At 44.4% G+C, this 25,275-nt stretch overlaps 1 protein-coding gene across 1 annotated transcript in view; it reads right to left on the reverse strand.

Moving 5' to 3' along the window:
• Positions 1-22,035, reverse strand: part of klf7a (Kruppel-like factor 7a) — a 36,701-nt gene extending 14,666 nt beyond the window's left edge. The window contains exons 1-2 of the mRNA XM_018661058.2: positions 21,702-22,035; positions 1,065-1,692 (exon numbers count right to left, since the gene is read on the reverse strand). Of these exons, the coding sequence (XP_018516574.1) occupies positions 1,065-1,692; positions 21,702-21,803 (730 nt within the window). The 5' untranslated portion in view covers positions 21,804-22,035. The remainder of the gene's footprint in view (positions 1-1,064; positions 1,693-21,701) is intronic.
• Positions 22,036-25,275: the final 3,240 nt, after the last annotated feature.

A 25,275-nucleotide genomic window follows, 5' to 3' on the forward strand; every position in this document is an offset into this window, starting at 1 on the left:
AAGAGAGGGTTGGTTTTCTTAAATCATCACATTTTTATCTTACATGTTGATATTTCCATATGGCACAGAGGGGACTGGGCTTTAAGTCTGTTCCATGATTACAGAGCTGTTTCTTTGAACATTTCTTTTATCACTTTATGTGCATTTTTTACATGTTATAAGAATGTGAAGCAGCTGGATTTTCCTCATTTATCTGAAGTCAGGTTATCTAGGAATTGTGACTAGCTGGAGGGATGTGTGAATGAATGGATGAATGAATAAATGGATGGATGTAGTGCTCACACAGACCATAGCAAGATACAGAGGTTGATACTGGTCTACCCTGAAGAAGAAAAATGCTTACACAGTTTATTTCCCACCATAGACCAACAGAATAATGCATAAGCAAACTGTCCCCCATAGTATGAATGTCTGATTGAGTGGCTAAGACTTCAAGAAAACCACTGGTAGAAGAAGACTGGTGTAAGAAAACAACATCAAAGGCACAAAAAAGCTGGAATGCATCTAACTCTAGTCAAAACCCAGTGAGTACAGAAAGATTCTACACAGCAAAACAGATAGAAAACTCTTTCTCTCTCTTTGTTCACAACAGATATTCTGCCTATGCCCTCCTCACTGTGCAACAATCATTTAGCTTCAGGATTGAGTCTTTTTAACTTGTCACCAACAATGAGTGTCAATCAGTTTCATTAGGTGCAGGTGTATCAAGTGGCTACCTCTGATGAGATAGGCGTCCTCAGAACTGCCTTGCTGAAAGTCTCTGAGGGCCACTTACTGACATTATACCTGAAATGTGCACCAACTAATATGTGCATGTTCACAAACTATATTTACATCATGTAACCTTGTGTCTCTACCCATATACAAGCATACACATTAACATAAATTAATGTACATTAATGTGAGCTGTGTGGGCAATTCCAAACAATTATATCAAACCAGTACTGAAGCTAATTGACTACTGCACATTGAAGAGGCTTGTGCATTTTATTCCCATACAAACTAAGGCATTCAGACTGATATATCTGTCTGCAAAGTCCCTCAGGCTTTTGACTAATTCTCACCTGTGTGTGTCCTCTGATGAGCCTTTAAGTGGGAGCTCTTGGTGTACACCTTCCTGCAGCCATTGAACTGACAGCGGTGAATCCTCTTCTTGTTCTCCGGTAGCTCCCCAACCCCGATCACACACGCAGCGCCCTCCTCTTCGTCCTTCATTCGGACAGGGAGGGCATGTGCTGCCACCAGCCGGGCCGCACTAAGGCCCACCTTCCTGGCCACCAGCTTCAGGGTGAGTGTCCCGTCAGCCGAGGCCGTCAGCGTCTGGTTGGGTTTGACGAGGTGACGGCCAAGCTCTGGCGATGACGGGGGTGTCAGGGAGGTGACGGCACTCAGCTGAGCCTGGTGGACTCCCTCCATCCCTTCTACATTTTCCAGCCCCTGGCTTTTGGGTTTGAGGTCCCTTTTCATTGCACCAGTGGAGGGGAAGTTCTTCCGCGTTGGGCAGAGGATCACTGGAGGTGGGCTCGGAGGCGCAGGGAGGCTGGGCAGGCTGGGGAGCAGAGCATCTGTCAGCTCCTCCTCGCCGTCTTCTTTTAAATAGGCTGGGGTAAGGAGACCATCAAGGTCTTGGTCAAAGAGTTCAGACAAACGTTTGGGCTCTGTCTGCAGATAGCGCTCCAACTCTAGGCATGTCTGTAAGAGAGAAAGAGGGAGAAAAGACTCAATTTAAATTCAGCTCAGGCAAGTTCATGCATTTGGTCAACTGCACTGAAAATGCCCACCCTCACTCTCAGATCCCACTTGACCATTTCAACAGCCATCAGATCATCTGATATGCCTTTTCAAGCTGTGGAGAGAAAATCTGCATGGTGCCATCCGCTCACCCAGACAGGCAACTTAGCAGCTCTGCCAGCTGTCACATGCGCACACGCACAGATAGCCACCAAGACAGCCAGGATTACCTGGCAGCTCCAGCAAGACGGCTGATTACACACTGATTGATTGCAACTGCTGTAGCGCGGAACGAAAGCGAGGCGAGTGGATAGCAAGAGAAGTCCTAAACTGCACAGAACTCCTATCAAACAACATTTTATAGAGCTTTGACAAGCCATGTGTGCACCGGCTTCCAGTGAGCCAAGATAGGAAGATTTATTCAGCTGTAGTTATGGTCGGCTTCATCCCTATTACTCCAAACACCTCTCCCCGTGGAGGGCAAATAAAAGACTGCATCCCCGATTTGTGTGAACTGGCATCCTGAGAAGTCTATTACTTTGCAACACAAGCTGGCAAGGTTCTAAGAAGAGAACTGGAGAGGGAAAGAGACACTCCATGTCCAAGGATGAAGCTATTATGTTTGAATGGATGGCGCCAGTTTGATCCCAGGGATCGTTGTGTTTCGCTTGTAGCCACTAACCCGTTTTGACAGCTGAGATGGAGGCTAGCAGCTCCACTGGGTGCGTGCTACTCGCCACTTCATTTGTGTGTAAATAGGCACTGACAGACAGACTAGCTAGTTCCATTATCAGGAATAAGGTTGTACACACTGAACACATCAGAGATATTTACAATCTTACAACCACCCCCCCAAACTCCCCTTCCCTTGTTTGCACCTTCTAAAAATAAAACCACACATTTTTTTTCTTCCTTTTTTTGGAGGGGGGGTGTCTGTTGCTAAGGGAGTGTGATTTCTCCTCTAAGTCGTCATCTTCCGGGAACAAAAGGGGATTTGGAGTTGTTTTTTGACTGTTTACAGTATTAGCATACTGACATCAAATTAAAAAGCTGCTCCAGACCACATTTACAGTGAGAAGTGAAGATAATGTGCTGTGCCTCCTCCCTCCACTGCACGCCTACATGGTTGTTTTTTTTCTGTGATGGTTTTAAAAAAGAACTTCTTTCATGCACTGAGAGGTGTCTACTGTTTTCCTTGATAGCTGTGGCCAGTGAATTGTGACTTAAATGAGAAGGGTTTTTTCCCTTTATTCTTTCTTTCAAAGCATAATTAAATATTGAAGGGGTCGAGATATGATGAAGGGAATAACATGCACTGCAACTGGAAAACAATACAAGGTGCTCTTTTCACAGTCTGCGACATCTTTCAACCCATCCACCACCTCCCTCACCCCCCTCAACACTCTCTTTCTCACTCTTTTCGCTATTACCCATCTCCTTCTGCTTCACCACCTATCGATTCCCCAAAATCACCCTTCTTCCTCTCCCTCTTCCCCCTCTATTTCTTCTCATTGTGGTCTCCTCCTCTCCCAAGGTGAGGACTAATTATCCACTAAAACCAGCCAGTTAAAGGGGACTTTATTCAGCAAAACGCTGAGGACTGCAAACCAAGGTGAGTGTGTGTGTGTGTGTGTGTGTGTGAGGTAGAGATAGTTCAAGGGAGCGGAAAAGAGGATAGAAACGGATAAGTGAGAGGGGGGCTGAGTGGAAGGTGAAGTAGAAGGAGGAGGAGGAGGAGGAGAGTGATGGAGGGACAAGGTGAAGGAGGCTGGAGAGGAGAGAGGAGAGGGAGACAGAGTGAAGGAAGGTCTTGACTTCATTTTCTCCATGGGGGGTGAATCCTTTTTGGAAGTGTGACATTTGGCGTAACAGGATCCTGTCAGCGGGCAAACTGCGGGCCTCACACACACACACACACAGGGAAAAGGGTTCATGCACACTAAATGTTAGGTTACGACCCACGGTGATGTGCTACGATGTCAGGTGCGACGCGAAGCATGTGTGCACACATACATGCATACTGTACTTATCAGTGTGTGTACATGTGCGTACGTACAGAATACGGGATGCTTAACAAAGTAAGACGGATGAAAGAGGCTGCAGGTGAGGGCAGGTATGACAGGCTTATCGTGCACTCTCTCTCCCCATCCTTCTTTCCTTCCATCACTCCATCAAGCCCCCCCCCCTCCCCCTCCCCCAGGTGGTGACATTAACATTGTTAGAGAGAAGGTCATGCAGTTGATCAGCAGTTCCTGTGTGTGCAGCGTAGAGCAGTGTGGGTGTATGTACTGTATGTGGCTGCATGTAATTATGCAAGTTCGCGCGCGTGTGTGTGCACATAATTTTGCAAGTGCACGTGTATGTGTGAGGAGCATAATTATGCTGCTCTGTGTGTAATTATGCAGCTCTTGTGTGTGTTTGTGTTAGTGTGAACACCTACGCACATGCATAAACAAGTCTATTCGCTTGTCTCGTGGCCTAAAGTGAATGCGCAACTTGCATCTGTGTTTGTGTAGGCAAGAAAATCAAGAGCCAAAAGCATTGCACAAAAGCCAAGATAAAGGAGCACTAACGCTCCGCTTCGACTCTGTTTGGACGAACGCTGATCTGGAGAGCCAACATGAATTGGCTCTGCGTGAAGCCAGGGTCCATTTCCTAAAAGGCTTTTGGGATGATTCTTTCACACAACCCAGGATAAGCTGAGACAATCCAATGGCTGTCCCAGCAGCCCCACCTCCACCTCAGAGCCTGAGAGAATTGCTTTGGTGGCACAGGGTGGTGGGATGACAGATTCGAGCTTCCATGTTGTCAAGCATCTCTCCTGAGTATCACCAACAATAGGAGCACTGTTCAGGAGTATTTTACTTTTCTGTGTCCACTACAGTCAAGATTTCTAATGATCCATTCCAGTGCTCCAGTAAGCCATGACAGTGACAGTGAGTCAGCATGAACAATACCAGGACCCTGAAACCAGACCAGCTAAATGAAATTCAGCCATCATTAATTTTAATACTTATTTGCTTTTCCTTCTAGGACGTGTCAAAATGTCACTGAAAAAAAAACCAAAACAAACAAAGGGCCTATTAAATTCAATCAAGAGGTGTTGGGTGCACGAAATCTATTTCGACCTTTTTGTCCATGATCACAGGTCTCTTGCAGGTTATGATTAAGATTAAGCTTTGTGTGACCTTGCTGGCTGCACTATATCATTTATATTTATTGTCATTGAGAGGTTGCGACTAATTTTATGATCAAATGACGTGCCAAATGTCTTGTGATTAATCGTTTAATCTTGTAGTAGATAAATATCAGAAAACTATGAAAAATGCTATTGGTCTATAGGTCAAAATACCTTCAGTATGCATGGGGTCTGTGGCCGTTTCTCTACATACATATTTCCCAATAAACATACATCTTATTTGTAGAGGTATCACTTGGAAAACCACTTCAAGAAAAGCATGTCTGCATATAAAAACATAACTCATCCACAAAAAGTGTCTTTACTCCTACAGAGTTAACCTAGAGTTATAGTTGGGTTTAGGATCAGGTCACAGTTTTTTAGCTTAGGTTAAATCACTTGCCCTCTTTATTCCCTGCCCTCTTTGTCTCTATTACCCCAGTGGAAACCCATAAATATTTCAATGCAAACAAATGCTTAACCCCCCCCCCCCCCAACAAAAGGGAAAACTGACCACAGACAAATGCACTTAGTATTTCTTTTTCTGTACATACACAAAGATGAGCTCATGCGCAAATACACACACACTGAATCATGCATGCAGAACACACCTCAGGTTAGTGAGGCTTAAAATACAGCAGGTGTGACAAATATTCGCTGATCACAAGACACGCTTCTCGCAAAGTCAAACAGGCTGAGAGCTGTGAACCAGTCCAGATTCATTCACTTCTACTTCTCGGTCTCTGACTTTCAAGTAAAATTTAAAAAAACATCTCTCCCTCACTCCCCCTCTCTGTCTCATTGCGTCCCCTCTCCGTCTCACCCTCTCCTCCCTTCTTCCACGAGGCCCTTGGCCTGGCAGCTGATCCCCTCTCCACGTCACCTCCCTTCACATTTGGCCTGTGCCAAGCCGCCTGCCATCACCATCAAAGCGCAGGCTGCCTCCCAACTGTTAGCACCCCGCTACGTCGCTAATAAAAAGCCTGGGTTATAAATATGAACAGAAGAGCATGCATAATGCCCTAAAGGAAGGCCCAAAACACCACTAAACAGATAAATGTAATGGGGTGGATACGGCTCATTAATTTTAGGATGATCGTGTTTAGTTTTACAGATGCCGTGATAGAGACAAGGTGCTATGAATAATATGCAGAACTGATGCTTGCAGGGTTGAAAAGGGCAGGACTATAAGGGGGCCCTGAGCTGGAGGGGGTGATGCAGCACTATTGTTAAATGCACTGAGGTTGGGGGGTGCGGGTGCTGTCACATCTTTTCAGATATGACCCATGATTCCCTGCAGCATTGTCCTTGCAGATTCTGGCTTATATGGAAATCATTTTTTTGCTTAGAACTGAGATTTTGATTATTAAACTAGATTTTTAGACAGTGATTAAATAAAATAAAGCAATACTAATGTCATTATTTTGTGCAAAGTCATGGATATAAAATCAATATTTACAAAATATTTTGGCAAGTGACTGTATAACAGTAGTCATCTGTGAGTAATTTATAAGGGAATTCATTAAAGCTCTAGTATGACATTTTTGGAATTTTGTTTTATTTCATTAAATGTGAGGCTCAATGCCATCCTAATGTCTGCATGGTAAATCTGTAGCTGGAGGTCGCTCATGTTTAGCTTAGCTTTAAGATTGGAAATTAATTTTGAATACCAACAAGAAAGTGAAAGTATTTCCCAAAATATTTAATTGCTCTTTTTTGCTGTTTTGCTGTTGCTAACCCCGGCCCAGCTGGTCGTCTCGTCCTATAACACACTGTAGCGTCCAGTCTGCCCTGAAGAAGTAGCGCTGCTCAGAAGACATATCCTAACCTCTTATTTAATTAAATGGCTGAAGCAATGGCTCTTACCGACCATCACCACCACCTACGTATATAAGAGACCATGTATATAAATATAGCCCCTTTAAACAATGTTCCCAGCATGGCGTAACAGGGATTTTGTTTGTGGTGTTGTCTTTTGATGCCTTCACAGAAAGAAAGAAAAGCTGTGTTTACACAAAATGTGCTTTTGATTGTCGTTGTTGTCTTCCACAAATTGGAAAAAACTCCTTCTCAGCACCAACATGACATTTTGATTGCTTGGTTCGGCCATTTTCATTTCTAGAAGAGGTTTGATTACTCATTTTAAAAGTGAGTAACATTCATGTCATGGATGAATTAACACTGACGTCTCTGCAGCTCTGCTTCTCTTCTATTGTTGTTTTACATTGGACTGACAGTCTGTTTATTGCTTGTTGCATGCTTTTATTCAAACTACACAGCATCATTGGTCACAGAAAATAAGGCGGCCTTGGTTTAATTCACAGGGTGTGAATGCAGTACCACTGCCAATACCAATTCAGATTAAAATCCCTCTGAGAAATTAATCACAGTTTTACCCTACAGGTAGAACTACAGTTGTCAAATCAACAGAAAAATCTGGTCTACAATGAAGAAGATAACCCAAATGTCTTTATTTACAGCAATCTCTGTTGTTGCTGTTTGTAATTCTTCAACACCCTTGGCACTTTTATCTAAAAGTTTGGCAAGGTATGTAATTCAAAGAGCAGTCATTCACATACTGTGCCCATGTGTGTGTGTCAATGCACATGCGTGTCTTATCCTGCCATAGTGTGTTATAGGGCCTATGTCTCTCATTGATCTGGTGAGCCGAGCCAAGCCATCACTTTGAGGTGACAGCTAAATGACCAGTAGCCCTAGGCAGTGGCCATCTTGCCAACAGCCTTTGTGTGTTTGTGAGTGTGTGTTTGCGTGGCAGTGCCTAATCGATATGAAATGATACCGTGCAGGAGCTCATCAGCGGTGGCCATCGCAGCTGACAGAGATGGTAATCTATAGCTTCGCTGAGCAGTACTTACAGAGCACCCCCTGTACACACACACAAAGTCTCCAAAAAGCATCCCCCCCTAAACCTCTTCAGGGGTTTTTGCTCCTTTGCGTGCACTAGCTAAGAGCCCTGGCCCCCAGATTTCAGACTCCTTGGAGAGCAGCATGGCGTCATCAGCAGATCCCAGTTGAGCAGGGGGGGAACCTGCCTACGGGGCCAGGAGGAGGGGAAGGTTGGAGAGCGGGTGGGGAGATTATGCTTCATTTTCCTCGACACTGATCTGAATAGCAGAGCGTCCTCATGTCACCCTGTTACTCTCAATGGAGGCGAGTGGCAGGGGGTGCAGTGTTTGGCCAGGAGGGATCTTAGAGCTCCTGATGCCCCGACGGGCCTCCAGAGCAACAGAGCAAAGCAGAGATGGAAGGGGTAGAGACACAAAGAGAAAAAGCTAGAGGGGAGAGACAAAGCTAATTTATCTGCCTTCCCAGAAAGAAGAGAGAGACAGACAGGTGAAAGAAGAATGAGCAGGCCTCTACAAGTTATGCAAGGAATTACATCTCAGGGTAGGAAAGTTTAAAGAGAGTGGAAGAGGTTAAGGATGAAGCCACAGCATCTTCCCACCTACTGATGCATTAGCAACAAAAAAAAATTACAGTGCAGATTAGGAGGAAAAAAAAGAGAGGGAAAGATATGAAGCTTGAAAAGCCATAGATGGGAAACAGGAGTCTCCCTCCTCATTGACTAACAGCTCCATCTCTCCAGGCAGCCGAGCCTCACCTAGCTTCAGATAACATGCCGCGGAAACAGCTTAATTACACACGCGGCCTTATCAGACGACATTAGCCTCACAGTAATAATCAGAGCCGCCGTCAGCTCCTCCGTCAGAGCCTGGCAACGCAGCACCTTGAGGCGGTTTTTACACAGTGTGGGCTTCAAGCTGATAACAGACTCTGCCAGTTGTTAAATCACAATTTGCTGACAGAGTTTGAGGGAATAATGCACATTTGGTTGTAAACCTGACACCTCCTTTACACACAGTCAGTTTTTGTTTGGATGGGTGCACTAATAGACACGATGGGTACTTGAAACAGCGTTCAGGCAGCATTTTCAATTTTGCTTTATTGGACTTAATGCTTGGACACTTTATTTCAATATTCAGTGTTTAGCGTTTTGCTCTTTTAATTGAGTACAAGTATGAGGTTCAGCTTGCTAGTTTTTGGGAAAGATATCTTCCCCGCTAAACCCTCAGTTACTGGAGGTTTACATGACGTGTACGTGTGTGACGGAGGATCTTCAAAGCGCCTTTCATCTTGCAGGAAAGCCACAATGATGGAGCACTCAGAGTGCAAAAACCTGGTGACCTTTGCTTAATGGAGCAGAAAGACATTTCCCATTGCTTTCTCCCGAGCAGACACAACAGAAAGCACACATCCTCATCATCCCGACACCAGGGACCTCCCCTCTGTCATCCCATGACACAACATGGATGCCAAGAAGAACTCCTTTGAAAAATTACATATTTATGGAAATTGTTGTTGATACTAGTGATACAGACAAAAGTTCACTCAGTAGGTATTCATCCATATTTCCATGACAAATGAAAAAGTTCATGTTCGTGGGATTTTTTTTTTTCTAAAATGAGCCAATAATCCAAGTAGAAATACCTAATAATGACATAATGAAATTAAAGATAGTTGCAGCCAAGACTAGATCAAAACTCCAGATGCAGTTAGGGCAAATATTAACATGGTATCAATCTTCTTAACACATCTCAACTCTTGGCAACAAAGTGATAGGAAGTAATTATGTGGTACATCCTCCCAGAATGAATGCAGCATGTGGCATGTTGACATATGACTATCTCTGTTCTCAATATAGACATTTGCAGCAGTACTTTTGTACTACAATAAACAGCTGTCACATGTGGATAATCCATCTCTCCACACAGACAAAGCTACACATGTATCCTCTAAACGCTGAAAGTAGCTTGACAAGTAAACAGATTGAACTCGGGAAGATCGGCCGACCTTGAGAGCGATACAGACATTATTAAGAGGTCTTAGGCTCGGGATACAACAAGTGCACCGCATATAAAGACCTCTGCTGCTCCATCTAAATAGCTTGTGACAAAGTGTGGAAAATGTCTTTGTTCCGGTATTAAGTCGAGGAGAGGAGAGGTGAGGGTGAAATGGGATAGAGGAGAGGAAAGGAGAGAAGGGAAGAGAAAAGAAGAGAAGAGAGGAAGCAGCTCGAGACTGAAGATGAATGATGGAGAGGAGGATGAGATTGGAGAGAAGAGGAGAATAGCAGAGTATGGAGGATGGGTGGTGGTGGGGGGTTATAATCCCACCGACTGGAGCAGTGTTGCACTCGCTGGGGAGGGGAACTCTGTCTCTCTTTAACTGGATTTGGGTGAGCTGCTGTTTATCGGCGTATGAGTCGCCAAGCGCTCCCTCTCAGCTGTCAAAACCATCCTAATCTAATCAGGAGACATTTCAGCCATTCGCTTTCAACACGGTGGAGCGCAGAGTGCATATTGGACACACTTGTGTGCGTCCGTGCAAAAGCCAGAGCACATACATGTGTGTGGGTGCATTGATAGAGGGGGTCGGCAACAACAGTGGTTTTACACCGAGGTTAGCAGCTTGCAGCAGGATTTGGGGAGTCTGTGCTCCGGATGTGGAGACCCCATTGTGTGCGGCGGGCTGGCTAATCTTCATTACCGCACACAATGACGGGGCAAGAGAATGGGGCCTTGGCTGGAAAAGGCACGGAGAAACAAAAGAGTGGCGAGCAGCGAAAAGAGAAAGAGGGAGAGAGGGGAGGAGGGCCGAAAATAACAGAGGGGAGAGGAGAGAGGGGAGAGATAAAGGGAACAGTGAAGCGGAAAAACTCTGCTTCCTCCTCATACAGTGCCAGTCAGAGAGGGCCGTTCGGTACCCCAATCACGTCCACAAACCGTGAAGTGCAACTGTGGTGCCGTGCCTGCACTGATAAGAGCCAAAATGGTTCATTCTTACATGCTTCTTGGTGGCTGAATAAGAAGCCACCTCTGTTTTTTTCTGCCAGTCATCTTGTCTGTGTTTACCCTGATTTTTCCGTGCAGATGTTGTGTAACACTTAGCTTGTCTGTTACCGCCACAGTTTCAGGCTTTGCCACTCATTACAACACCAAACCTCAGGGTTAGCTAAGGAGCAAAAAGGGGGACTTGTGGGCTCGTTGCGAGCAGGTGGCAAGAAAACAAGCAGGAGCAGCGAAAGCAGGTCAGTGGCACAGTCTCGCAAGGCCAAGGTGGATTAGCTCAGGGTCGCAGACGTGTTGGGAGTGTGTGTTTGTGGGGAATCTGTGCAGTTACGCAAGAGTGTGTACATCCTGGCGACTTTATGTGCAGCCGAGACCATGCAAACAGGAGGTGGGGCACTGTCGTTCCGTCTTTATTCCCGTGGCAGTGCTTTCAAAACAAACCTGAGCAACAAAGATTAGCCCAAGCTGCTTAAAATATTGAAAGACGTCTCCTTGCCACCACTACCGCTGTGGGCTCTCCTCCAAGAGATAGTGTAGGAAGAGAGGGTGCATGTGAGTTTAGGTTGTATGCGGATGGGCGGAGGCAGCACGGCAGTCTGAACCCGTTCACCCTGCAGTGCGGAGTGGCTGGCTTTTCAGTGGGGGAAGCATGAGTGGAGAGCGAGGACTTTTCACCCCAATTTCATCCTGACAATATACAGCTGCTCAGCAGAGAGGGGAAGAGGGTGATGAGACGCACAGAGAAAGGTGTTAGGAACTCATTGACTTTAGGCCTTTAGCTCTGTGTGTGTTGGTGTGTGTGCTTTGGCTACTGTCCCACAAGTAGAGCATTCAGTTTGAAAAAGCGTGTGATTACAGGGCAAAGGGCGAAGCCAAAAAATAAGAGCTGAATTAAGATTTGGGGTTAAAGTTTAAAGGCTGGAAAATTAATGTGTTTTAAATTAACAGGAGGTCCTGACAGTTATAGTGAAACGCAGGCAACATAGGAACGTGTGTGTGTTTGTGTGCTTATAGACACACACACACTGTACAGTACATGCACCACCTGCTCTGCTGAATATTCGAGAGAAAACCGCCACTTTTCTTCCTCGTGCACACACAGGTACAAACACACACACACATAAACCCAATAAACTCTGTCTGTGAAGCTCTGACTTTCTTGCTCAAACACACACACATGCACATACACACACATACACCAATGAAAATTATTGATGTGCTCTCTTATAAAACAGTGGCTGCTCCCTAAAGTATTCCTGGCAACATCACAGGCTGAAAATAGCTGCCGACCCAAATAACTTTCCCCGCCGGAACAGAGACGAAGCCAGACCACAGCCACCGGCGACTGGCTTTACTAATTGGCATCATTTTACAATGAAATAATATCTGGGGCAATAGACTGAATAACACATAGCAGTAAACTGGAGAGCAGGAGGATGTGCTGTCTAGCCACACAAACACTTGCAGAGACGAGTGATTTGAGGAAGGGAGGGTTCGGCGGAGGGGGGGAAGGAGGACGGGGATGCCTTCGTTCTTGTTAGCATAAGTTATCAAATTCTCTTCCCTGAAAATACACAAGGGGGAACTGGGTAGTGAAACATTTATGTGACACCATCAGTTTAGTTAAAAGATGGGGAAAACATCTACAGCAGGGGTTCTTAAATGTTTTTAAGTCGCAAACTGCTGGTATTTACTAAGAGTTGTATCACAGATCCCCATACAGATAGTTTGTTTTTATTGATTCAACACTGAATAATAGAACTTCTTGGGGAGATAATAGAACAATCTATGAATAAATGCAGATTCTGTTACTGGAATAATAGTATAATCAATAAAGACACAATATAATGACCTCCTAAAAAATCTACTTATCAGAAGTAAACAGTTTTTGCACCCAGATTTGTTTGAAGTGACCAACTGCCTTTGCCCAAGGCTCTGCACTTATGTCAGCCCACAAGACACCACCCAAACTGCCAGTTCAGACCAAAATACTGTATCAAAATCACAAACACCACAAAACACATCCCGTGAACTGCTCATGCACATACACTCACGTGCAAGTACATCCAGGGGAAACAGAGAGGGAGGAAGGCATAAACACAGATGTCTTTTGGCAGCCCAAATCTTAATTAGCACCAGGAGATTCATCTAATCAAAGGGTTGCCAGCCCCATCATTAAGGCTAAAACACACACTGCTCTCCTCACATACCAGAACAGAACAATGGGAAACAGAGGTACGCTGTCACGCTGATGAATGGCTCTTCCCACAGGTCTCATTAAATCACGGAAGGGCACTTCCCAGGCCATTGGAAGAGTTAAGCAGGGTGCAGAATCCTCTCACCCCCTCTGTCTGTCTACTTTGACACTTAGAGCCTTTTTTTTCAAGGGTGCATGTCAAAATAATATTTTTCTTAGTGAAAAATTGCGCTTTCAGGCTTTGACATGTAGGCTAATCCCAATTCAAGCTGAATCTGCCTGGTTTTGAGGATACAAGTCGTATCTTATTCAGACAACTCAACCCTGCGGGGGCTCGAAACAACTGAAACTACATGACGTACCCAGTTGGCTGGAGACACCAGTGTCTTTAGGGTAATTTGGGACCCAGTTTAATCTTCCAATGAATTTAGCATCAGCTGCTGACAATGGAAAACATCCTTTATCTGTTTCTGACCTTCAAGGGCCCTAAAAATAAAAGGTTTTGATTTTTGGTGATTTGATTAATTGCAAATGTCATCTGGGAATTTGCACAATTAAAATGGGTCCTGCTTTATGACCTTGTCTTGTAGAGACACAAGTAGAAGCACTAAAAGCAGAAGAGTGATGATGCAAAAAGATAGGAAATAGAGGAGGAGGAAGAGATAGAAATACAGAGAGATAAGGGCAGGAAAGAGGATGAGGGATGTTTGGAGGAAAGACAGATACTGAGATATTGAAGGAGGAGAAAGGTCCTGACTCACTGACCAACCAGCCGGACAGCTTTGGAGCAGTGAGCCATAGCAGGTGGAAAAACACCACTGGCTTTGCATGTAGAACAACCGCAGCTGAGCGCTGAGCGTTGGCTGGCATGCAAAGCGTGCATACACACGTGACTACATAGACTCTTACAAAGACAAAGACACACTAACTTTCTGGAGCTTACATAAGACACCTAAAAGTCAAGTGCACACACCCATTCGCAGAGCCAGTAACTGGCATTGTTACGTCTTTACTGGTCCCTGAATGCAACCTCAAGCCAACATAATGTCCTTTCACAAAAGCACACGCTTGCCTAAAAAGTCAACAAGGCCTGCTCTGACAACTCAGCTGTGATCTTCACCAGTGACTGTCTCGCTTTATAAACTATCCAACCGGTTTCAGAGCGTGGCGCGTCCTTGCGGCTGTCACCACCAAGAGCTTAGGGCCGTGATTGATGACTGGCTTCATATGACAACAACAAGCAGCGGTGTTTACTCAGGGCAAATTGCCCTTGTCTCTCTCTTTCTCCCCCTCCATCTTTTTCTCCCCTTGTCTCTCGCTCAATCTTTGGAGGGAGACGGTCCACATGGCCGGATCTCTGGTTTCTGGATGGCTAGGAGTCCCTCGGGGTGGGATTAGCCTCCCAGACTGACAGCTAAACAAACAAATAGGCCAAAGCTGGTCTTCCTGCTTGCCAAGGCTGCCTAGCAACAGGTAGGCAGGAAGATGGGATGTAGCGCTTTGGATGTCACAGCCAATGGTGGCTATAAAATGCCTGGACATGGTGTGAATATGTGGCCATTATCAGAGCCAATGGATTTCCAAATATGTGAGCAGACTGGAAGATTAAACAAAGTGTGGACCCAGTAGGAAGACGGGGAGAAAGTAATTAAGGCAACCAAATACGTGGAGTCTTTACATAGTCAAGGCCCTATTGCATAGAGTTATTCATGGTGATTAGTTTACATGCTATTTAAAACATGTGACTGAATGGAACAATACACACACAAGGTAAAACAGACAAAATATTAAACTTGCCAACAGATACTAATATTAGTGACAACAGCAGATCATCTTATTGTTTACCTCTAACAGCAGCCACGTCTCTTTGACAAAGCCCAGAGAAACAGTCAGTTATTATATTGGCGCTTTGATTCAGTTAGTGGAAAAATCTGCATAACTGATGACAGCAAGTAGTTAAGGGAACTGTTCGACATTTTGGGAAATACTATTTCCTGGCTGGGTGCAGTGACTTCCTGGAGTCTCCACTGGTTGCTGGGCAAGCTCATAGTGACAAAAAGACTAAAAGTGACTAAAACATGTTAACTGGTGAGCTTTAGAGGTGCTAATAGGCAGATTTTGTTACCATCATACACCCAACTAGCTGTTTCCCTCCTTTCAAGACTTTGTGCTGTGTTGAGCTATTCCTTTGTGCTTATTATCAGCATGATAAAAAGTCAAACAGCTGTTTGTTTGCTACATTCTTGGTGTATTTTATGACTGTACACCATATATGCAGGCCAAGGCTATATACTGCAGCCTCCTGACAGAGGGTGCGGGCTTGTCCACTCATGGTCAATCTATTTGCCATAACAGACGCAGCTGATATTTGAGCAGCTCCTCTGGAATGCAGGGCTCACAACCATTTTGTCCTTTCATGGGGGAAAACTTTATTTAAATAACTGGGGAACTGTCTTAAATTAGATGTAAATATTTTGAGGCAACAATTTCTTCAGCAAATTTTTCTTTGTGCCTTCGTGCTCTGTGTAAAAGGGCCTTTGTTCAGCATTGTGCCAAATTTTGATTGCATAACTCTCCTGAGTTCAACTTTTTTGCAGGGAGGCTGACTTTAAATAGGGGTTAGCGCAGGGCAAATCAAACAAGGCAGCTGTGACTTCGTCAAAACTGTCTTCTCAGAATTTGTCAAAGAGAAAGAGAGCAAGAGAGAGTCATGAGATAAAGAGAGAGAGAGCTGGTGGTGATTCCAAAGCATAAAATGAGTCCCTGAGACGTCTCTTCCTTCTCTTCCTTTCTCTTTTCTCCCTGCGGTTGCCAAGCCGGATGGCAGAAGCGAAGCATGTCGGATCACTGTAAGGTGCTGTAACGGCTTCCCGATTTCGCCTCAAATGATGTGAAAGTCATTGCCAAGCCATGTGTGCTGGTGTGAGGCGAAAAAAATGACTGGCTCCTCTTCTCACTGTTAATCAAACCTGGGGTGGCAGAGCGTTTCACAGACGGAAGCCATACATAAAGATGTGCTTGTTCACCACGCTCCCTCTCCCTCCCCGCTGCCTTTCTCTCCTACACCACCTCCTCTGCCTCTCACCCTTCCACCTCTCTCTCCCTGTGACAGGCCAGTCACCAAAGCATCAGACAAATGAATACTTCCTTCGCCGTCCTCTCTTTCATCAGCGCTTCCCACCTTTTCATCAACGCCCATAAAGCAGTAGCAGGCACCTATCACTGGCAATTGCCTCTCAGCTGCCTGAGTGATGAGACAGAGGTGGCAGAGTTCACTAAGCGCTCTTATGGCAGAATGGATGTTACTGGGTCAGGGGGTCGCTCGCACATCTCATTACACAACATACACAGACACACAAACCTGCGCACCTGCAAGTGACGGTGTGTGCATGCACAGAAAATACATCCTGATCTCAAGAGAATATCCTGCAAAATTAAAATCTAGGCCTGCATGTAACAACAAACCTGTGCATGTGCATGTAACGATGCATGCATGCAGCAGAGATTAAAAAAAAAAAATCAGAGGATGTTCTAACCTCTAGAGACTAAAATAAAGGTAAAAAAAATACTGAGCTCCTAAAAAACTGTGAGCACTGCTTGTTAACATAACCGCTGCTTCTCAGGAGCCAAATTGAGTTTTTGCGGTTACAGCTCATTTATCTGTTTATACTAATTAGATGAACTCATAGCTCTTTTATTACAGAAATCAGACATCTTTTCTCAGGATCAATGCATTGAGTAATAACCTTGTGTCTGAAAACACTTTAAAAAAGCATCCAGCAGAAATGCTGCATTGTGCACTGGCGCACAAAGGCTCCCTTTCATGCCTGGCTGCGTCACGGGCCAAGTCGTGTCAAATAGATTCTACGTGGCATCCATCTTCGAGATCTTCTGACTGCTATCGGGTTAGAGGTGAGCCAAACAACGCAGCTGGAAATCAATTTCATATTCGACATCTGAGCATCACGAGCTCACTGGAATACTTTGAGGAAGCCTGGAAATTAACTGCTGAAATGAGTGCTGGTGTTTTACATGAATGCAAGTAAACTCTCAGGGATGGCTCTGCTGTCCCATCTGGGGTGATACTGCACTGCTACTCTCCTACCTTCCATCTCATTTCGAGAGGCTTTGTGCAAACGGGAGCAGACGTCAGTTAAACTAAAAGGGAATTAACTACATTTTTCTTTGGAGACTGTCCAAACTTGATTTCAGGAATTCCACATCTCCTGCTTACAGTTGATGTGACATTTTAATAAAGCCATAGGCGAGCAACAGAGCCACTACCAGGAGCTCTTCTGAGACAAATAAGATTAAGTCCCAGTTTGTCCTTCCTCCTCCTGCTCACAGAATACTGAACTGTGCCTGTTACAGGATTGATTTAATTTTAATTTGCATAAAATTACATCAAATAGCAGCCAGTAAAAGGTCGCAGACCAGATATGAGGTGTGTTTTAAAACTGGCTCATTTATTTTACCTTCCTACACTCATTCATTCTCATTGCCGGTGCTCCGCAAAACTGAAGCAGAGCAACTTGGGGGAACATTGTTACCTGGCAAGCCACTGTTACAACAGAAGTGAGTGGTGTGTACAGCATTGGGGAAAACGCACAAGACCTGAGCTTACACAACAACCCTGCAGAGATCAAAAATCCATACTGTGCTAATTCTATAAGAAGAAAGTGTGAGGAAAAAAAAGAAAAAGGAGAGAAAGGAGGAACGAGGGATGGAGGAAGACGCAGACAGGAAGGAGGGGGCCAGTTGGCTGCGCTCCCCAGCATGCCTGCTGTGTGTGAGAAAGCAGCTGTGGCCTACTGAGGATTACATAACATACTGAGACACATGCGCACCGGCGTGCACGTCCGCAGACACACACAGACACGTATGGATGCATATGGATATTCACAGACTCCCTGCTCTATCCTGTGTTGCTTCTTCTTCCTCTGTCTTTCTTTCTGTCTTCCTATCCTCATCATGATCCCTCTAGAGGCTGACAGAGGGGTCACCATGCTGATGCATCTCTCTGGCCCTGACCACAACTTTAACAACCAAGTGAGGAGCGACTGTCCCCTCCGAGGCCTCAGCCAAAATACAAAATAACTTCATCTAACTGCATCCCTACCTCTTCATCCTGATCCTGGACACATACCCTCTTCTTCTCTGTCTATCTGCATGTGTGCTCCTCGCTCCTGGAGGGGTTCGAGCCCACCGGACTGTGAAATTCGAAACCCTGCAGCGAAGGGGGGGGGGGTCTGCATGCTCAGCAACATCCCCCACCTCTACACGTTCCCCTCTGCACCCCATCCCCCCAGATAGAGCTGCTGCCTCTACTGCCACTGCCGCCGCTGCCTGGGAAATGTGCGTGTTACCGAGTGGATGTAAGTGGATGCATCAGGGTTTGCTCCTTCCACTTTTAGAAACACAGAAGCTACATACAATCTGTCCACATCCACATATAGAAACCCATAATGCATTGTGCAGCAACATACAGACATTTCGCTTGGGTAGGCATCAGGCAATCAGTGTACATGTGCGTGCAAGTGTGTGTGTGTGTTGAACCCCCTAAGGGATAATATATGTGTTGGAGGGTATGGAGTGTGTCCTGAGGTCAATGACAGACAGCCATTTGTGGTGTCCTGTTACGTCCTACCCATCAGGGTCAAGTGCTGTGGATGAGGGCATGTCATCAGCTCAACCTGAGGACGGCTGAAAAATCCATCATATCAGGGCGAAATTCAATCCAGATGTTTTTGTTTTTTTTCTTTTTTTAATTTCAGCAACTAAATGCTCAGAAGATGCAGATAAATGCTTGACAGTAAACCCAAATGAGGCTTTATCAGAGCGAACGCTGGTTTACAAAAGAGCATAACAAGCGCTAGAAATTGCAGCCAAGATAACAAGCCATTTCTGTTGGTATAAAGATGCAAAATAACACGTGTACTCTTTGCTTTGAAGGAAACTGGATTCCACAAATAATGAGTAAGTTCTGATCAGCCCTGCTTGTTCCAAATCCAGCTCAGCCCTGCTGTTTGTTCCAACTCTGAACAACCAACTGTACTGGGATTTGGAAGCGAGACAGCACAGTTCAGTTTGGCTCTATTAGGTTCAATAATGGAACAAATAGCAGCCTCAAATGTACCATCTGCAGACCTCCAAAACACTTTCCTCCTTTTCTACTCCCCATCCCCCTATAACTGCCTAAATCATGCCTCACATACACCAACAGGGGACACAGTCTTCATTCTTGCCATCGCATCTCAGGGAGCCATTTAGGGGCCGACTACAACGGCCTCCTATCTCACCATCAGCCCCCATAAAAGCATCAAATTCTAAATTGTGCCTGGAATACAGAGGGGATTGCTCAAACTGCGGGGAGACGGAGCTTTTAAAGGCGAGCCACGACTCATAATTCCTGTATTCAGGAAAGAGCTCGGTGGCATCTTCATGTCACCACAATGAACACAAGGATTGCTCTGCCAAGAACATGTCTATGCTGCGCAGGGTGGGAGGGCTTGTCAAAGTGTGGGGCAAGTCATAATCCGTGTGCTCAGAAGGACACAATACAATCTTCTTATCCTGGATAAGGGTTGTTTTCCAAAAAAACTTTGATAATTGCTCCAGTGACTTATAATAGGACACAAGACTTCAAATGCTTTGAATTAAAGCCAGCAAATTGGTTGAAAAGGTGTTTTTAAACTCTATGAATAACACCCCCCCCTCCCCAAAACACACACACCCCTTTTTTGATTTCTTTAATTATGGTCCTATTTTGAATTAGAATCATGTAAAAAAAAAAAACTGATGCACTGACAATGAAATGAAATTGGCACTTCTTAAGTAGCAAAAGTGACTAAAGGTGCCAGAAGCCTGTCAGCTTACATCTCAGGTGATGTAGATCTATTGATGCTATTAGGCAAGAAGCCTGTGACATTTTTGTTTTTGATGAGTTTATCCCTTTACTCCTTCCTTTTTTCCCTGCAAAGTAATAGCAGAAAAATAGATAACAGCTGCTAAACGAGAGCAGATATCTGCTTGGTTAAAGGAAATAAAACTAAAGCCTCCACATTTAAGAAACTGTGACTGTTAAACTTCATGATGATTTTCTCTAACTCCAAAATGGACATTCTCTCAGAGAAAATAAGCTGCACACAATCAAAGAACACTGACATTTCCAGTCTCGACAGATAAGAGCTTTCCCAGCCTTTCTGCCTTTTATACATGCATCTCTCTCTCAATTTCTCTCTCTCTCCCATTTGCATTAGGTATTGATTTTGATATGCAGGCTGTGGGTGAGAAACAGGAGACACACACTGCATATGGTACACGTAGGCCCCATGCAATTTTAAAAAATCCACTGACAGTGAAGGCAGGGAGTTGGAGACTTGTTATGAAAAGATGCGTCAGTGGCTAACAGTAGGATGCCAATTAGGCTGCTTGGCCACAACGAATGGATCCGCCGGTCACGCACCGGTTTCTCTCTCTCTCTCTCTCTCTCTCTCTACCTCTATCTCTCCCCCTGTCACTCCCCCCTCCCTCCAACCCTCCCTTAAGCGTGGAGCAGAGAAGTGGGGAAAAAAGCTGAAGCTCGTATTGCATGAACAATACTGGCATCAAATTTCCATGCAATGATTTTTTTTTTTGCCCGGTCAGTCAAGTGCAGCATGGAAAGCATCATCACCAGCAGCAGCAGCAATGCAGGTGGGCTGACGGCTGTATGGCCCTTATTTGGGCTTAAGTAGGGACAAAAAGAGTGTAGGAGTAATGAAAGATGTTTCTCCTATGTATGAAAGGTGCAACTAAAAAGATAAGGGTATGAAACACTGAGATTTTACGCATTTTAACACCAGAAACTGTTAAAAAAAGACAGTATTTCTACAAGTAGCAGTAACATTTCTAACAGTTACAATGTCTGGAAAATTCATAAAGCCTCAACCAACCCAAACACAGGTGTAATAATACACTTTCCACTGTGGATTTTTGCACTGATATGAACAGAGAGGAGATACTGTGGAATATAAGAGCAGTAATGGCCGTGTAAAGTACCAGTGCGTCTCCCCACGCATCCATCACCATGTGGCCGCGTGGATCCCTGTGCTTTTCTCTCAATATTCATCATCCACTGAAGTTGGATGAAGGAAGTAAGGGGGGTGTGGGGGTGTTGGAAACGAACATGCAGATGACAGTTCAGATGACATTCTTTTCCTCCACTGCCTTCGCACTTTTTTTTTCCACCACTGCATTTAAAGATGGTACAAAGCCAGACATGTTAGGATATCTATAATGAATAAGAGAGGGGACTTCTATCCATGCAGAGTGGGGGTTCACAACTCAGTAATCTGAGGGATGCAGATGTATTATTCACGACCAATTCGGTCCCTATTATGGGATTCGGATCTTCATCTTCCTAAATCGCATTTGACAGCTTTATTACGTGCGTCTGCATCTTATCCACTTTGCCATCTCTCGGAAAAAATATGTCTGATATATGAGTGATAGGAAGCATTTCATCTCCTAATTTCTGCCCGAACTCCTCTCACACTCACTCACTCACACACACACACACACACACACACACACACACACACAAACACCCATCCACGCTTTCAGGGGTGGAAAAAGTTGACGCCTGCATCCCCGAGCGCATGTGATTACAAATCAGCGAGCGAGTTTAAAACCCTCCGTGATGAAGGATGTTAACAGCGGGCTGGGATTGAAAGTTGAGACGTACCTGCTGCCAGTTTTCTTCCAGCGAAGGCATGGCAGAGAAGTAGCCGGTGTCGTGGACGAGCTGAAGTTCCTGAAAGATACTGTGGTTCGCCAAGACATCCATGCTGACGCTCGGTGATGGAAAACAAGAACGATCCACAAGAAATATGCCTCCTTTCTTGGCAGTGTCAGACCTCTACATCCACTTCTTTCATATTAGTCCGTAAGAGGAGATTAATTGCTCAGTGTGGCGGCTGGAAATGTGGCGGTTAGGATCCCTGTACCTGCGCGCATTATCGGACTCGGTGCGTAAATGAGACTGGAGGTGATGGAGGCTCCATGCGTATCCGTGTTGCCAAAATAGACACTGATAGGGAGCCAAAGGAGGGGAGGGGCTTGGTAAACGAAGGGGCGTTGTTTGGTTTGTCAATCAACTCCCCTACTTGTCCATTTAAGGCAAATGGGCGGTTGAGGAGTTATTAGTGTGGAGGTGGAGCATGGAGAGGCGGGGACAGAGGGATCTAACGGGCTGGATTGGCTCCGGACCCGCGTCACTCATGCCAAATATGGGCTCGATAGGTGAGCTATTTATGGATGGGTATATTAGATTTGGAAAAAGGTCTGAAAGGCTAGTCTGAGAGGAGAAGCCGTGGTGTAAACATCATGTGCTCACAAACAGGAGCTGGAAACAGTATTAATAGCCTGCTATATTGTTCCACTGTGTAAATATTTAATTAAAATGAGATGCAGGAAGAGGCATTAGGCTATAGGAAAAATATATTGCTGTACAGAGACTCACTATATGCTTTCATAATGAGTTTACAATAAACTTATCATGCTTAATGATATTTTAATCTCTTATAATATCACCATAATGCAGCTGCAGTGTTCCTGTGGAGATTTAATATTAAATAAGTGTCTGTGCTTTCCATAATAAACATTTAGTGTGTTTATTATATGTTTTTAATGTCATTAGCAGGACTCTGATCCACAAGTTGGTCACTGAGGTTAAAAGTTGTACAATTTACATCTTAACATGTGACATGCGAGAGGCTGATTATACTGACCCACATTGATAAAGATCAACCTCAGTACTTCTTTTATGCAGCTCATGTGCTGGGAGTAAAGAGGGGGTGAAAATAAGTCCACGGAGTGTGTGTGGAATGATAAATAAGTAACCAAATCTTCCTTGATACGTCTTGTTTGGTGGTGTGAGTGATGCCGCTTATTCGCTCGCCCCATGTGAGCCATTGAAATTGTACACTTCCACGCAGGCTCAGTAGTATTCTCTCACTGTTTCACACACACTCTCTCACACACACAGTATTGTAGAGGTCTGTAATCTCATTACAGTGCTAGGGGAGGCTGGCCGAGGGCCCCGGCTACGCGATTTACACATGGCATTTTGGGAGGGAGAGTTCAGCTCAGAGGGACGATGAAGCTCCTACTGACATTTATCCATTGGACACAACTCACTCTGCCTCTCTTTCCTTTTCTTGCTTCTTTTTCCCAGTCTCTCTGGTTGTTGTTTTCTCCCTCTTTTCCTGCCCCTTACTCTAACATCTGCCCTTCTTATTTCTCACCTATGCTATCCTTCCTCTCCTTCTGCCACTCTCCATCTATCCCTCACTTCTTCCCTCTAATCGTGTACCACAGTCAGTATTTCACTATCTGTGACAGAAACATAAATGCAAACATCAACGGCTGCCATGTGCTTTGCAGTGGTGGGGCAGCTGATGGAAAAGAAAACAACAGTCTGGCACACACGTGTCCTGTTTAGCCAGGCATCACATGGCTGACTGAGATGTAAAATATTTAAGAGATAAATCCTGTTATTTTTATGCATTTTTTATGTAGTCCCCTGGATTATGGGAGAAGCAGGAGAAAGTGAAAAAAGGTTTTATTCTCTGCTAATTGAAACTATTTAAAACAAACTGTTTGATGATTTTATCCAAAATTACCCCATGTGACAAAGCCAGTGGCTGATATTTGCTCATGTGCAGACCTATCAAATAACCATAACATCACAACAAAACACCAGAATTATAACACTGACCGGATGAGTCTGGCTGGGTCCAATCTCGTTGCTTTGTGGTTGGACAGGAACTAAAACAAAGAGCAAAACAGCAAAAGCACACATAGAGTTTATTTATGTTAATATTTATTCATAGTTTTTTTCATTAAAGCAAGTTTTGCACTCTTCCTCTCGGAGTGCACATTACATCGATTAAAGCTATGTGCAAATATGTTCACAGTGGAATACTGCTGACACATAGAAAATGTACATCCCTGACTGCATTTTAAGCTGAAATTTGTGACTCTATGCAGATGCAAACTACAGCAAAGGTGATCTACAACAGGTTCACGCAGTCAGGGTTTTAGAAATACTGAGGTCAAGAGTCTAAAGTGTGCCAGTGTAACCAATGACCTCCTTTACAGAAACTTTTGATCATACATCCAACATGAGAGGATGAAGAAGTAGCACTGCCTAGAGGACATAGTCTAACCCATGGTATATAAAGATATATGCAGTCTATGGGCTAACCCCATGTTTTATAAACGCAACAATGGCTGAAGCTTTTGACAAGCAAACAGCTGTTAATGCTAACACATAGCTATGTAGCCATAGCAACAACGTACATATAGCACCTTGAAACAAGCCTACAACAGTTAAATGTATGAATTTTGACTCTAAAAATATCAGAATCTGGCTTTAAAAAACTCACTCACCGTGTAGTTTTTGTGTAGTCGTAGACTGTAAACTGCTCAGGTTGTTGTTATGCAGTGAAAATGTCATCAGGAAATACATTCTTTACTGAAGTGATGAAGTTAGACAATGGCACTGTCAGCTAAACATGAGCAACCTGACAAGTCTTTGCATTTGTCTCCAGCAGAATATGAAGAGCTTATGTTACTGAAGGAAGACTGAGCTCTAGAGTCCTAAAATGCTTATAATTCTCAACATATAAAGCTGCTGCATGGATATGGGCAAATATAACAAAATAGCCTACAAAATACACCTTAAAGCATTAATTTTTGTAGCAGCTTAGCAATGTTACAGCACTATAAATATTACACCATCTCACTGAAGTAGGCCTGTGCCACATTTTTTATTATTAAGGTCACAGTGAACATTATTACTGAGTTTCAGAGTCTTTATGTGGTGTTGTGTAACAATATTATGGGTACTTTTCTCCATTTTGTGCCATTATCTTCCTATTTAAACTAATCTTCCTTTTTATTTTATCATCCCATCTTATGGACCACACTTATTTCAAGCAAGTCCCTGAAATTAGTGAAAGTGCACGGGAAGAAATGCAGTTATTTCACACTTATTTCACCCTCCAACTTGCTGAAATAGTTTGTTTTGCAGTGTACCACCCAGCTGCCATCACCGGGAATTAGCAAAACTGAAAGCCTCATCTTCGTGCTCATTCGTTCTCAGACGCGTACACCCCCTGCCTCCTCCTTCTCCTCTTCCTCCTCGGCCTGAAGCCCATGCATATCATAGATAAAAAATAAGTGCTCACCATTATCCGTGGGCACACAGCGTTATATTGTGGATGCTGACATTGCTCTTACCTGGCAGTTGGTGC

This window comes from Lates calcarifer, linkage group LG7_2 (assembly GCF_001640805.2).
Source record: "Lates calcarifer isolate ASB-BC8 linkage group LG7_2, TLL_Latcal_v3, whole genome shotgun sequence".
Classification (NCBI taxonomy): domain Eukaryota; kingdom Metazoa; phylum Chordata; class Actinopteri; family Centropomidae; genus Lates; species Lates calcarifer.